A 15,650-nucleotide genomic window follows, 5' to 3' on the forward strand; every position below is an offset into this window, starting at 1 on the left:
ACCCCTCCTTGGGTTTCCGAGGCAGTATCACTACGGAAGTAGGATTGCCCAACCTTCCTTCCGAGGAGTGGCTGATCAAAGGATTTTAAATAAAATCCATGATCAGAAAGGGAATGTATTAGAGTTCAAATTCTGAAGCACTTGGTTTGTGGAAGGCTGTGGTCTTCTTGAACCTGGGGTCTCTTTTCCCCTAATACATTGCTATTGAGTCGATTCCTACTCATGGTGACCCTGTGTGTGCAGAGTAGGACTGCTCCACAGGGTTTTCAGGCCTGTGACCTTTTGGAAGCAAATCACCAGACCTGTCTCCCAAGGAGTCACTGAGTGGGTTTGAACCACTAACCTTTTGGCTACTAGGGCAAAAAAAAAGAAAGAAAGAAAGAAAGAAAGAAAAAATGTGTCTATTTTCAGGCAAATAGGAAAAGACCAAGAAGCATTAGTTGGAAGAGAAGATTCTCTAGGGAGTGTAGGCTTTCTGCTTATATAAATCCCACTGTAAGTTAACAAAGAGCAGGAAAAATGCTAGGAAGAGTGAGTGAAATACCTACAAACTCTCAAAGGGGATTAACATTGATTTTCTGCTCTACCGGTCAGAAATCATCACAGTGAGCTTTTTGATGACTTAAACTACTTAAATCATCTGAATTAAGGACCTTCCTTGGTCTTCTCTTCTGGGTTTCTTTGGAAACAGACCTACCAACCAGATGGCATCTTGACCTTCGTGATGAACTGTACTGCTTAGTAAAGTGCTTTCACAGGCATTACGTCAGTTAAGTCTTACATTAACCCACCCACATTGGTGACATTTTCCCTATTTTACAATGATCAGTGGGAGGAAGTGAGTTACTCAAGATCATAAAGATCAAGTGTTGAATGGCAAGGCCAGGATCAGATCCAGGTCATTGGCTTTCAATCCAATGTTTTTTCTACTACTTGCCTTCAGATTTTGGGTGGGAGGCAGGGATATCAAGGAGACTAGGATCCTGGTTCTTTACTGGCAGGAGTTTTATTATGATTATTTTCTTTTGAACACTACAACAGATCATAGCTACCTTCTTCCTCCTCATCCATTTCCCTTCCTGATTTCCCTCAGTTTCTGTTCCCTTAGGCTGCTGTAAGAGGGCAGTAGGCTTAATGTCAAAAACCAAATCAAACCCACTGCCATTGAGAAGATTCCAAATCATAGCAGCCCCCACTAGGTTTCTGAGGGTGTAAATCTTTGCAGAAATAGATTGCCTCACCTTCCTTCCACGGAACAGCTAGTGGGTTTGAATCATCGACCTTCTGGTCAGTAGTCAAATGGCACTACTAGAGCTCCTTATGTCAGGAGATGGAAATTCTGGTCCTGGTCCTGCCACAGGAGGCTAGGTAGTCTCAGGTAAGTCACTTAAGCTCTCTGGCCTTCAGATATCTCATTGTTACTTCCAACTCTGTCTGATATTCTGAAAAAAAGGGAATCAGAATATCTAGTGGTTGATTTTGACATCTACATAGAGGAGTTTTCAGAATGTAGCCAGAACTTGAAGGGGTGGGAAAGGGTAGGCAAAAGGGAGATATTTCAAAAGGTTAAGAGAAAATAGACCTATGAGAGTCTGAAGTAGATATTTGGGGTGTGGAGTTGAAGTAGGCTGAGCACTTCCATTTATGACCCTCCTTGACCTTCCCTGATGTTTCAGAGGGAGCTTAAAGACTATGACTACTGCAAACTCAAATATTTTGCCTTTGCAGTTCTGTTTTGGTGAATTGAATGAGGATGCAAAACAGACTTGTGGGAAACACAGGATCATTAAATGTGGAAAACACAGGATCATTAAATGTAAGAATCTCTCATGTACATCTAACCCTAATTATTCTGAAGTGTCTGAATTCTGATGCCACTACACTGCTAAACAAATAATTTGCTGTCCTGTTACAATCTGAGCATCAAAAGTGTGTGAAAGTTAAACGTGGTCAAGGATTTTTTTTTTTTTTTAATGGATTGACATGGTAAGTTTGGTGGCTTTTTACTGCCTTCTAGAGTCCGGGAAATCTTTACCTACGTCATTCAAATAATTAATGTTTTTCACAGTTTTTAGGGGCAAGTGGGCCTCATTACTTTACAGTTGCCTATCTGTTTTCCTCTTCCAGGAAATTCACCAATACCTCTCCATCTCTGCTCCTACACTAAACCAAGCAAGTTAATCAGCAGTTATCATAAAGTCCAGCATCTCAGATGGAACACCAGAATCTAATTTCCAGACAGCACTTTGGAAACTTTGCTTCCAGAATAAGTGTAGCAGAACTATAAACACACAGATAGACAAATGAGGTGGTGCAGAGTAAGGTAAGAGAGGAAAAAAAAAAATAAATGATATTCCAGAACACCGAGAAGAGAGATTGGGAGATAGGGATGCAAAGAAATGAGAAGGCAGGAATAGTGAAGTGCTTTAGAGATTGATAAAATGGCGACTAACAAAATGAATTTTGTGATTTTTAAGTAAGCATTTTAAAAATGATTTGCAATAGAATGAAAAAATAAAGAATGCATAGCATGGAAGGATAAATAGTATCTTGGAAACATTTTTTCAGTATACATACCTGCATAAATGTATTTCTACATGTAATTATAATATCTATCACACACACACACACACACACACACACACACGCATTCATGCCCTGAGTTGTTTTGTAAACTCTTTGTAACTATGAGTGTTGGTCCAAAGTTTGAAAGTATGACCCAAATGGAGCCTGGGAAGATAGGTTCAAGGTCAAGTGACAGATCCCTCTTCTCTCCCTTTGAGGTCTAGAGGAGTTAAATGTCAGGAGAGGAAAAGGCGTGTAGGAGAAGGTCAGAACCGGGTAAGGTCAAGTGAGGAACAAGGGCGCATTAAGACACGGAGGTGTCTGACGCTTTCTGCCAGGATGGCCAATTGAGTGTTTGGGGTGGTTTGATTTTTGAGCGCTTCCCTCAAACCGAAAGAACTTGCGTGCTTCCGTCCCTACAAAGGTGAGGGATTTACTTTGCTCCAGAAGGTGACACCACATAGGGTAAATCTCTGTGGTAGAGGTTGTTATTATCAGGCCCGACCTGCGGGGAGGTAGGTGGGGCGTGGGAAGCGCGGGAAGGTCTAGCTCGGTGGGACCTCACAGCGACTCAAAGCCGTACTCTGCACAGCCCACCGAAGAACAAGTACTTCTGCACTCTGCGACCCAGCCACGATCGCAACTCCAGGGCGCTGGTGGGATGTGCCCTTTCCACGGGCCAGCCGGGCTCCCGGCCAATGGGCATCCCCCGCCCCCGCCGCCCGCTGGCTCTGCCGCTGGGTCTCCGGGCCCCCCACGTGACCCGCCTGCGCGGGCCGCCACCTCAGCCCCGCCCAGGCCCTGCCCCCGTGACGTTTGCCGCCCTCATTGTCAGAACAGCTCGCCTCTTTCTGCGCTCGCTCATTGGCCGTCCCAGCGGACAGCGCCCCCCTCAGCCACACCTCCGAAGCCAGGAGGAACGTTTTGGGGCGGTGCCTAGGCTGGAGGGGCGGGGTGAGAAGGCGCCGCGCGGGTAAAGGGGCTGCCGCTCTGAGCGGTCCGAGCATTCAGCCATCGCGCGCGGGTTCACACTGCGTCGCGGACGGCCCCTCCCCCTGACCGCCACCGTCACCCGGGAAACGGGCCACAATCGCCAGCGGATCCGAAGCTGGTTTCATGGCAGCTGCGAGGAAATCAGTTTTGGGGCCTTTGGTGGGGGCGGTGGACCAGGGTACCAGCTCCACGCGCTTTTTGGTGAGCCTGGGGTGACAACTGAGGAGGCGGGGGCCGGGGGATGGCCGGGCTGGGTGCGCGTGCCTCTTCTCCCTCCGTCCCCATCTGCTGGGCAAGGGAAGAAGGCCGCGGCCCTGAAGCGGGATGTGCCACATTGGGGCTGCCCCTCCTGGGGCCTGGGGGGGGGGGACGTCGGCGTCTCGCGACCCCCGAGGCTGGGCTGAGCCAACCGGGCCTTGGTGGTGGAGCTGAGTTACCTAATAATGGGGTGACTCCTCTGTCAAATGGAGCATCCACGCAGAGCGGCTGCCCATAGCCCGGGACAGGTGGCCACATTGACCGCTACTGCAGTCGTCCCCGGAACATTTGGCCTGCGGGGCACAGGACGTCCTTGGATGTGGGGGGGAAAGCTGTGTCACGGCCGTGGTAGCCTAACACAGCGTCCTGTGGAGCAGTAGAACGAATAAAGTATTAGCATGATGATGCCTTGTCATCCTCTTCCCGCAGAAATTGCAGAAGGGGGTGGCAGAACAAATTCGGAAACAGTCACACTACACGACTTTGGCCAGAATCTTTATTTAATTTCGAAGACTCGCGAATTTCAGTTCTGATGTTTTACCTCATTCAAACCGGTGGTTGTGGTCTCCGCACTTCACAGCACATTGTAACCAGGAGATTTCTGCTTCTGATATTTATGGTGTCTGGCAGCAGAGTTTTACCTTAAGGGAATGCTATTTAAGTGCCCGCTGGTGATTTATTTCTTTTGTACAGTTAGGAAACTTGCTGGTAAGTGATCCAGCGCTAAGTTCAGTGAAGTAATTTAAAAGTCTTTTAAATGAATGTTTGTGGGTAAGAGCCCATGCTTTCAATGGCCATTTAACTAACCTGTTAGTTGATTATTTGATTATTTAGCTCCCTCTTCACTTCTTTAAGGAGCTCTGGTGTATAGTGGTTAAGGCATTTGTGCTGCTAACCAAAAGGTCAGTGGTTCGAATCCACCAGCCACTCGGCAGAAGAAAGATGAGGCAGTCTTCCATAAAAATTTACAGCCTTGGAAACCCAGTGGTGCTCACTATGAGTCAGAGTCGACTGGATGGGAGTGAGTTTTGTTTTGTTTTTTCTCTTCTTTACCTCACATCTTTTGTGTGTGCATTATTTAGTGTGTATATATGTATGCGTGTGTCTGTGTATACACAATATATATATTATATACAATACTATACATACATAGGAGCTCTGGTGGCATAGTGCCTAAGGCATTTGACTGCTAACCAGAAGGCTGGTGGTTCAAACCCACCAGCCACTCTTGGGAAGGAAGGTTGGGCCATCTACTTCCATAGTGATACTGCCTCAGAACCCAAGAAGGGGTCACTATAAGTTGGCTGACTCTATGGCAGTGAGGTTTTTTAATTATTATTATTCAAATCTCTATTTAGTGAACCACTTGACTAAACTGTGTTTGTGCTTTGATCCTGATGCCTGTCTGTCTTGTCTAAAGTGTGAAGTTTTCAATCCAATTTTAGTTTGATTCTCATTTGATGACTTACACTGGTTTGAGCTGCCAAGACAGTTCTGCCATCTCTTCTTGCATTGTTTTATCTTTTGATCACCCAGGGCAGGTTTCACTCTGTTATATTCACATAAACATTGACAAAGTACTCCTGAATCATAAGTGAGAAAGTCTGCCTAACTGGATTTGATTAATATATAAAATATACAATTATCATCTTCCCAAATTAAGAAAGACCATTAAGACATATGTGGTAACTAGCTGTGTGTGGGTTGATTTTTAAAGCCATATTCAAAAATTGCCAACACAAATGCCTGCAGGGGCCAGGAAGGTAGAGGGGGTGGGGTGGCACACTGGAGAGCATGCCCAAGCCCAAGGGGACAGCTAATAGTTGCCAGGCAGGAACTCTGGGCCCATGCTACATTCTAACCTCAATGAACAGATCTTCAGATTATTTAGGAAAAGCTGGTAGTCTACATTTTTAGCAAACTCTCCAACTTTGTAAATGGTGGCAGCTGGTTCATGAAGCACTGTGGGGACTAAACCAGTTGTTTTCAAGTTTACAACCTGTACACTGTATGAAAGTGAATAGAGCATTTCGTAACTTTGTATAGGCTTCTTTTTAGGAGCCAGCCTTTCCATAGTTGTCTTTACTTTGACTCTTCACTATTGCTATTCATATTCATATTCTTTATCCACTGCAGGTTACTGGTCGCTCAGATCCTATTTATCCAAAAGGCAGCTTTCTACATGGATGGGCAAGGGATTTAACCCTTTCATATTACCACTATCAGTTATTCAGTGTGTAACATGAACAACATGAGCCTCCAAAAGTTGAGTTGCTTACTGGATTCTATATACTACGACATCAATGAGTAAGCTAAGGTGCAAATTCAGATTTCCATCCTGCTGATAGAATGATGAGAGCTCTGGTAGCATAGTGCCTAAGGCATTTGACTGCTAACCAGAAGGCTGGCAGTTCAAACCCACCAGCCACTCCTTGGAAGGAAGGTTGGGCAATCTATTTCTGTAGAGATACCACCCTGGAAACCCAGGGAGGGGTTGCTGTGAGTTAGCAACGACTCGATGGCAGTGAGTTTGGTTTTTGGCTTGGAAAGAATGATAGACGCTCTGGTGGCGCAGTGATTAAAGCATGTGGCTGCTAACCAGAAAGTCAGAGGTTCAAACCCAGCAGCTACTCTATGGGAGAAAGATGAGGCAGTCTGCTTCTGTAAATATTTACAGCCTTGGAAACCCTATGGGGCAGTTCTACTCTGCCCTATAAAGTCACTAGGAGTTGGAATAAACTGGGTAGCAATGAGGTTTGGTTTTTGGCTTTGATAGAATGATGTATAAAAGTTGATTGATAAAGTTGGGTGCTTCTTGAGAAACAGCTATTAAAGAATTCTTCAGAGGCAGATAGAAGATTTGGAGAGCCTGTGCAAAGTAGAGCAAAATTTGGGAATGGTTTAACAAGTTTTGTTTTCCCCCCTTATAAGAAAAGAGGTTGTTCACCCACTCCCTGCAAAATCTAGATAATAGATTTGCAGAATAAGTGCTTTAATCATAAGAGGATTCCCAGGAGTTATTCAGTCATATTGTTGTGCATTGTAATTATGACATAAGAAAATAATTGCTTGCCTTATCAGGAAAGACTACCATGGATAAGAACTGTCATAAGGAGGCTTATAAAGTTAAAGGTATTTAAATAATTTCCTGACTATTCATTAATTTGCATATTTCACAAGACTCCAAGCATTCTTCTCCCTTTTTCTCTGCTAGCAATATTAGCTTTCCCCTATAGGGGACCCAAGGTTTCTTTATTAGTGCTCTTTCACCCAAGGGGAATGCCTCTTCCCCATATCCCCATAACTGTTTCTTGAAATAGTGGCTCAACTGCCATCTCTCTTCTTACTAACAGTCTGTTTATTGAATATATTTTATTTTTCTTGAATAGAGCAATTGAGCTCTGGTGCATAGTGCCTAAGACATTTGACTTCTAACCAGAAGACTGGTGGTTCAAACCCACCAGCCCCTCTTCAGAAGGAAGATTGGGCAATCTTACTTCCGTAGAGATACCACCTCGGACACCCAAGGAAGGGTCGCTATGAGTTGGACCCAACTTGACAGCAGTGAGTTTGGTTTTGGTTTTGAGTTTTTTGTCCGGAAAAAAAAAAAAATCTTGAAACTTTCTGACATGCGTATGTTTGATTATTTAACCTCTTATATTATACTTTAGTGGTAAACCTGCAATTTTAGAACATGTTCATTTCTTCTTCAAGTTAAAGAATTAATCTTGGAACCCTCTGCAATATGCTTTGTACTAAATGAAAATTTCCAACTTGTTTGATAGGAAAATGAACTGAGGTTGGCACATGGTTACTCAGATTGCACACTATGAATTTCTTGGAAAGAGAATTAGTGTAACAGGTTTTAAGGAGGGGCCACTTCTTTTATAAGACCAAAGTTTCAGCTTGAACAGTCAACTTCCCTGTTCAATTTGGTAACTGTTTTTTTTTTTCCCTTCCCATTAACTTGAAAAATAAAAAAAAAAAAAAATAGAAATGTCTCAGGTACTGTATTGAAGACTTTTCTAGCATTATCTTATTTAATTCTTATAACAACTCTGATGTAGGTAGTATTATTAAGCTCCTTTTACATAAGTATTAGACTGAAGCTGAAGGTTGCGGCCAAGATCACATGGTAACTGGTGGAACCAGAATTCAAGTCCAGGTCTGTCACACTCTGAAGTCTTCTGTTCCCTAGCTGGAGTACTACAAGTGGGAGATGGGAGAATGGAGAAGGTCACCTACCCCCACCTACCAATTGTCAGTTCTGGTTATGGTCAAAACTGAATCTTTTTACATGTACACACACAGCACACATATGCACAAAATACTCACAATTTGGTTTCACAGCTGTTGGCTTTGAATAAGTACTGTTGGTTATGATCACCTTGTGACTCAGAGTTAGTGGGTCCAGGGCAGGGCTCAGGTGTAGTCACTGTGGATAATGGTTGCATAACCATTTTGTTCAACAGCAAGGATATATGAAGAATGACTGGAATTGTACTTCTGTGCTTGTTTTGGCTGCAAACATTGCCTTGGCCCCAGTTGTCTCATCATACTTAGAGATCTCATAGATTTATGGATGTATTTCCTCTTTCTTTATTTATTCAACGCATGTTTATTAATCACCCATTATGTGCCAGGCACTAATGAACAGTAAGTCTGGTCAAACTAATTTGAATTAGAGCTAGAATGATGTCACCCTTGTGATGATAACTATAGTTGTGATTCTTTGGGTTTTTTCCCCCAACTAATTTGACTTGCCTATCACATTACACAAGCAGCATGCACAACACAATTTCATATGAGTTGCCACCCTCTCTTGTTCTCTTGTCTCTCAAGTCTTAAGAGTTTTCAATTGTGAGCTCTTTGAGAGACAGAATAGTGTTTTTTTTTTTTCCTTCCCCAAAGCCTTACACAGCATCTGGCATGAGGTAGATGCTCATACATGAATAGAGATGAGCAGAGAGGGGCCTATGGGACTCAGATGTGTTGACTGTTCAGAACTCTTGGATTAGAAGAACAAGAATGTTCCTGGCTTGCTAGGTGAAACTTGGAGAATCTTGGGAAAAGTTGGATTCAGCAACTGTAGCTGACTTATGCTATGTAATATTTCATTTTTACAGTGCCATTTGCTATTTTTTCTTTACTTCTGTGGCTTGTTGGAAGATGCTTTTATGCCTTTTTTGGTTAAATTTGCAATTTAGCATATTTGTAGCTAGTATTTTTGTTTTTGATCATTCAGTTTTATATAGTGTCATAATGTTCTAGAGAGAGAGTTTGCATTCCTGAACAATGTCTTATCACATAGTAAAGTTTGGTGTGGCATAAAAGTAGACTAATGAAGAAATCATGTGGAGAGGGAAATGAATGTTCACATTTATGATGGAATGGTAGAATTAGTCATCGGTTAAGTTACAGGACAGTTACTTAGTAAGGAGAGAATTTCATCTCTACAGGACTCCCTTCATGAGAGAATGCACGTATTGTTTCAGAAAGTTATTTTGTGAGCTGTTTTTTTCATTAAAAACAATTTTCTGTGTTTCTTTCTCATTTTAACTATCTCGCTTCCCCAAATCTGGAATTGCATCATGATTTGGGGATCTAGGTGAATATACAACTTATGATTTGTGTTTCTACCACTTATGGGTAATAATGATAATAATAAGTAGTAGTAGCAGCAAGGAGCTCTGGTGGCAAGTGCTCAAAGCGTGTGACTGCTAATCAGAAGGTTGGTGGTTCAAACTCACCAGCCACTGCAGATGGAAGCCTGGGCAATCTACTTTCAAAAAGATTTTACCACTTCAGAAACCCAAAGGGAATCACTATGAGTCAGAATCAACTTGATGGCAGTGAGTTTGGTTTTTTTGGTTTAGTAGCAGCAGCAATAGTGACAACTTTTGGGTGTATACTATGTGCCTGCATGGTGATAAATTATTTTCCAGCATTAACTTTACTTGTTTCTTCAATTTTTGTTGAGAATATACACAGCAAAGCATGTTTCTTCAGTTTTCAATTGGTCCAGCCCCCACCACCCACCAGTCCCTGGAGAAAGATATCATGCTTGGTAAAGTTAGAGGGTCAGCAAAAAAGAGGAGGATCCTCAAGATGGAGTGACCCAGTGGCTGCGACAATGGGCTCAAGCATAGCAACGATTGTGAGTATGGCCCAGGACCAGGCAGTGTTTTGTTTTGTTGTGCATAGGGTCGCTATGAGTTGTAATTGATTTGATGGCCCCTAAAACGCACATTATCTAAAATGACATCTGCACTCTTGTGATCCCTTCGGTAACCCAAACTCCTGCTCCTACTCTATTCCTTTTCCTATAAACATTGCCTACCTATTTGTGCTAACCTGTAACCCACCATCCTTGACTCTTCCTCTTTTTCTGTCACTCCTCTCTGTTCAATCCCTTGTTGTATCTAATTGCTTATACCTCCCAATTAAATCTTTTTCAACACATGCACTTGAGTTTTCTCAACCTCTATTGCCACTACCTCTTAGTGGCACTGACTGGTGTTGTATCACGTGGATCACTGTAGACACATAGCAGCTGCTCTCCCTCCTTTCGCCTGTTGTTGATTCATGGCCACCCCCATGCACAGCGTCACAGCAACATCCAAACCTCCTCTGACAGATGGATTGGGACTGTGCATGAAGGACATTGGCTAGGAATCGAACCTTGTCTCCCACATGGAAGGCAAGAATTCTATCGTGGAACTGCCAACCTCAGGCTGTTGTTATTAGCTGTTATTAGCTGTCCGAGTCAACTCTGACTCAAGGCGACCCCATTTGTGCAGAGTTGAGCTGTTCCATAGGGTTTTTAAAGCCTGTCTTCAGAGGTGCCTCTGGGTGGGTTACAAACACCAGCCTTTCAGCTAGTGGTGAAGCCCTTAACCCTTTGTGACACCTAAGGACTCTTGCCTCAGCCTAACTTCCCGTTTCCTGTCTCTGGACTCATTTCTATTCACCTTTAGTCTTTCCTTAGAAGTTAGTTACCTCTTCTGGAGAGCCCTTCCCTGACCCCCACAAGTCTGGATATCGTGTCTTTTTTTACTTCATAGCACTTGCCTCCCTATGTTATACAAGTTCTTTGTATTGATTGCCAGTTAATGAAGAATTGAAAAACCATTTCCACTATTATTATGAGTTTGTAGTGGGCAGGTACTGAATTGGTATTCAGAAAACCCCGAGCTTAGTCTTGTTCGTCAATCTTACCTAATCTCTTGGATTTCATTTCTCGTAAAGATGAGAGATTAGGGCCATGGTTTCAGTTTGTGTTGTCGTTTATTTTTACCTTGAAACGCTATTGCTGAACTCTATCATGAAACAGTTTAAATCTGGAGGCTGAAGTCAATAAAACTTTAATCTCTAAGGTAGGGTGTGGTCCACAGACCCAGCTGGCTTTTGAAAGTTCCTGGATGGATAAGGCATCTGGCTGCTAAACAGAAGGTCAGCAGTTTAAAGCCACCAGCTGCTCCGTGGAAGAAGGATGGAGCAATCTACTTCCGTAAAGATTTACAGCCTTAGAAACCCAATGGGAGTTGCTATGAGTTGGAATCAACTCAGTGGCAGTGAGTTTGGTTTTTGGTTGGAGCTGCAGGGTATACAATTTGAAAACGACTCTCTAGAACCTCTCTTAGCTCCCCTGGAGTCATCATATATTCAAACATTCTTTTTAATTTCTTAAAGATAATCTTCAAAGCTGTTGTATATTGGAAGTTTAAACTGACCTTTAAGTTTGGTGAAATTCAGCCTTGAAATGATAAGGTGCATCTATAATTCTGTGGTGTGTTTCTCCACTGGTATCAAGTGATTTTTGAACAAATAACCATGCTAGACATTTTATAAAGCAAACTATGCAGCCACTGCCCTTTTCAATTGACAATGGCTTTTGAAATCAACTTGAAGATAACAGATGAGTATTCTCGCTACTGGGCAATGTGTTCTTATGAGGAATTAGTTACTCTCTCTAGCTGTAGAGTCTTGTGGAAATATCTTTAGCCTTCTTTGTACATTTGTCCACATGCAGACAAATAGATGGTCAAGAGGAGTCATTTTGATTCTTCACAAGAACCTAGATATGTGTGTGTGTGGGGGGGGATATGACTCAAGAGCTGCATTGTCCACATTTGGCCACCAGCCACATGTCACTACTGATCACTTGAAATGTGGCTACTCTGTATTGAGATGAACTGTATGTAAGTGTAAAATAAATACAAGATTTCAAAGACCTAGTAACAAAAAAAAATGTAAAGTTATTTCAGTAATAATTTTTTATATTGCTCACATGTTGAAATGATACTATCTTAGATATATTGGGTTCAAATATATTATTAATTTCAACTGTTTCTTTTATGACAGAATTTAAAATTACATATGTGGCTTGCGTTTGTGATTTCCATTATATTTCTGTTGTACAATGCTACTCCAGAAAATTGCAGATTCCAAAAAATATTAAATCTAAAGAATGTCCCACAAACTTGGTTGGGGTGGACAGGGTCAGACTCCAAACACCTAAATGTGATGTCAATCTTTTTTTAAAATATAGAGTTAGAAGGAACTAAGGGCATCCAGGCTCTATTCTATTAATGTCCAAATGCTGTGTGATGGGGTGGCTTCATGTGCTAATATGGCAAATAGAATTTACCAAAATGTTTCCCTTTTCTGTGGCACTATCCTGTTCTAAGGAGTCCTGATAGTGTGACAGTTAAGTCCTTGACTGTTAACCCACCCAGTGACTCTGCAGGAGAAAAGACCTGGTGATCTGCTCTCCTAAAGATTACCAAAAACCAAACCTATTGCTGTTTAGTCAAGTCCAACTCATAGCGACCCTATAGGACAGAGTAGAAATGCCCCATAGAGTTTCCAGGGCTGTAAATATTTATGGAAGCAGGCTGCCTCATCTTTCTCTTGTGGAGAGGCTGGTGGGTTTGAACCACCGAACTTTTGGTTAGCAGCCAAATGCTTAACCACCTAGAAAGCCCTGTGAGACAATTCTACTCTGTCTATAGGGTCACTGTGAGTTGGAACTTACTGACAGCACACAACAGCCTGTTCCCAAGGCCAGTAAATCCATTTTTAGCATGAGGGTGCTGATGTTTGCCTAGTTAATGCTAAGAGGTGATTGAAGAGGGATCCCACCCCATTCACAGCCTCATAGGTCCTGTTTTTGAGGTCTGTATGAATTTAGCCAGCAAAAAGGGACACCTTGTTTTTTAACCCCAGAGTACTTTGTAGATTTGAGGGTAGACTCCGAGGGCAGCACTAATATGAGTACTAATAAAGCGATTATGGTTTCCTATTAGTTTTTCTGCCACATAGCAGTTTCTCATTTGATTTATCATTTTGCTCATAATAAGTACCCGATAGATCTTTTTTTCCCCAGACATTCAACAAATAAATATATAATATATATATTATATGTATGTATTGACTTTATGCCAAGCATTATTCTAGGTCCTAAGTATCCATCAGCAAATAAAAGAGGACAGAGGTTCCTGACCTGGTGGAGCTGATGTCCTAGAAACATAGTCTAAGACTAAGTTGTAAATTACCAAGATATTACATGGGATTCTGCCCAGTGCCTATCATTTATGATGTGTCGAATTAACCTTTGACCTGAAGGATATTTTATCTCCTCAGAGGACTTGAGAATTTGCCCTCTTGCTTTCATCATGCTTATCATTTTCTCCAGAAGAAGAGGTGTGTGTGTGGTGGGGGTAACAACTCAGTGTGTTTTCTTATTATTTTCTCTTTTCTTAGTCTGCATTAAGCAGGTAATTTTCTCCCACAGGAAACTTAGGCATGGAAACACTTTCTTAACTAATTAGAAGTGAGTGACTCTCCTGCTGCAATTACAGTGATTTGGGAGGTGAATTATAATTAAAATATGGATTCTTACTCTGAAGGAGTAAGTACTTTGGTACCTAAGTATAGATTCTGCCAGCCGAAAATCACAAAATACATGAAAACATGTTGGTAAGTTTTAAAAAGTGTTCTAGTAATAGTAGGGAGCTCTGGTAGCATAGTGGCTAAGACACTTGCCTGCTAACCAGACGGCTGGCGGTTCAAACCCACCAGCCACTCCTCGGAAGGAAGGTTGGGCAATCCTACTTCTGTAGTGATACTGCCTCGGAAACGCAAGGAGGGGTCGCCATGAGTCGGGGCCGACTCGACGGCACATAACAACAACAACAGTAATAGTAAGACTGTGGAGGGTTGCACAGCACTTTGTTAGCTTTGATCCATTGGTTTTAAGGTTTTATATCAAGGGTCAGCAATTCATGATGAGTTTGTCACAGAAAGCTCTTCCTGGGTGGTTCCGGTATCTATTTCTCCTGGCTTCTGATAATGTTCTATTCTATTTATCTCTTATAAAAGCTAGGAGCCCTGATGTTGCACAGTTAAGTGCTCTGCTGCTAACCGAAAGGTTGGAGATTCAAACCCACCCAGTGGCTCTGGCTCTGTGGGAGAAAGACTTGGCAATCTGCTCCCATAAAGATTATAGCCTAGAAAAAACCCTGTGTAACAGAACTGCTCTGTCACGTGGGGTTGCTGGCACCTAACAACAACGTAAAAGCTAGCTAGCTACGGTTCAAAGGAATTTACACAGTGCATTTCTCTGCCTGAGAATTTTTCGGCTCTGTCTGTACATCCCAAATGAATGAGGACTAGAACTTGAGGCCTTTATGATCAGCATTTTGCCAGATGTCTTTTATTTTCTTGCTCTTCCTATTCTCTGAAAAAAATCAGTACTATTAGTTGATGTATTAACTTTCCTATATCTGGAGCCTTTTTTTTTTTTTGTAAGGGAATAAGGAATTGTCTCTTAATTTAGGTTCATCTTCAGTAGGTTCTATTTATCTAAAAGGAAAGTTATTACTTCTGAGGGCCCTTATACCTTTTTTTCCCCCTATAACTTTTATGATTCTCTCTTATGAAGAGAAAGTAAAACATCTTTGGCATTTCATCTGATTGGAATTTTCTACTAATGAATAAGAACTGAGTAGAGCTGTAAACCTCTTTGATAGCTCCCTGAATTTTTACCCTAATCTTGCACTATATTTTTCAGGTTTTCAATTCAAAAACAGCCGAACTACTTAGTCATCATCAAGTGGAAATAAAACAAGAGTTTCCAAAAGAAGGGTATGTTTTCCTATTTTAAAGACACCCCATCTTAATAGTTCATCTCACTACACCTACCCTGTGGATTTGTAAAGTAAACTTTGCAAAACACTTCTGAGGAGACTTAGCCAAAGAAAGAAACAGTAAGTTGGAACTCAGTAAAAACATGTAGGTAATTGATGGCTTAGAAATTCAGTGACAGAAAAGGAAGAGGTGAAAAGCAATAAAGCAAAAGATTCACTTCTGTATAATTATATAGCCCCATCATTAGCAAAGGAGCCCTAGTGGTGCAGTAGTTAAGCTCTTGGCTGCTAACCGAAAGGTCAGCGGTTCAAACCCACCAGCTGCTCCACCAGAGAAAGACATGTGGCAGTCTTACTTCATAAAGCCTTGGAAACCCTATGGGGATTTTCTACTCTGTCCTGTAAGGTCACTATGAGTTGGAATCGGCTTGACATCAACAGGCTTGGTTTGTTGTTGTTTTTTAGTCATTGCTAAAATTCTGCTTTGCTGATTTGAGTGTGTGTTTTTAATAAAGTTAGCTATTTAAAAAAGTAGGAGCTCTGGTAGCATAGTGGCTAAAGCACTTGACTGCTAACCAGAAGGCTGGCGGTTCAAACCCACCAGTCACTCCTCGGAAGGAAGGTTGGGCAATCCTACTTCCGTAGTGATACTGCCTTGGAAACCCAAGGAGGGGTCGCTATGAG

At 42.1% G+C, this 15,650-nt stretch overlaps 1 protein-coding gene across 1 annotated transcript in view; it reads left to right on the plus strand.

Annotated features, from left to right (window-relative positions):
• Positions 1 to 3,681: 3,681 nt before the first annotated feature.
• GK (glycerol kinase) overlaps positions 3,682 to 15,650 on the plus strand; it is a 74,417-nt gene continuing 62,448 nt past the window's right edge. The window contains exons 1-2 of the mRNA XM_007956205.1: positions 3,682 to 3,759; positions 14,891 to 14,964. Of these exons, the coding sequence (XP_007954396.1) occupies positions 3,682 to 3,759; positions 14,891 to 14,964 (152 nt within the window). The remainder of the gene's footprint in view (positions 3,760 to 14,890; positions 14,965 to 15,650) is intronic.

This window comes from Orycteropus afer, unplaced genomic scaffold (assembly GCF_000298275.1).
Source record: "Orycteropus afer afer isolate SDZICR_OR568_19922 unplaced genomic scaffold, OryAfe1.0 scaffold00583, whole genome shotgun sequence".
NCBI lineage: Eukaryota > Metazoa > Chordata > Mammalia > Tubulidentata > Orycteropodidae > Orycteropus > Orycteropus afer.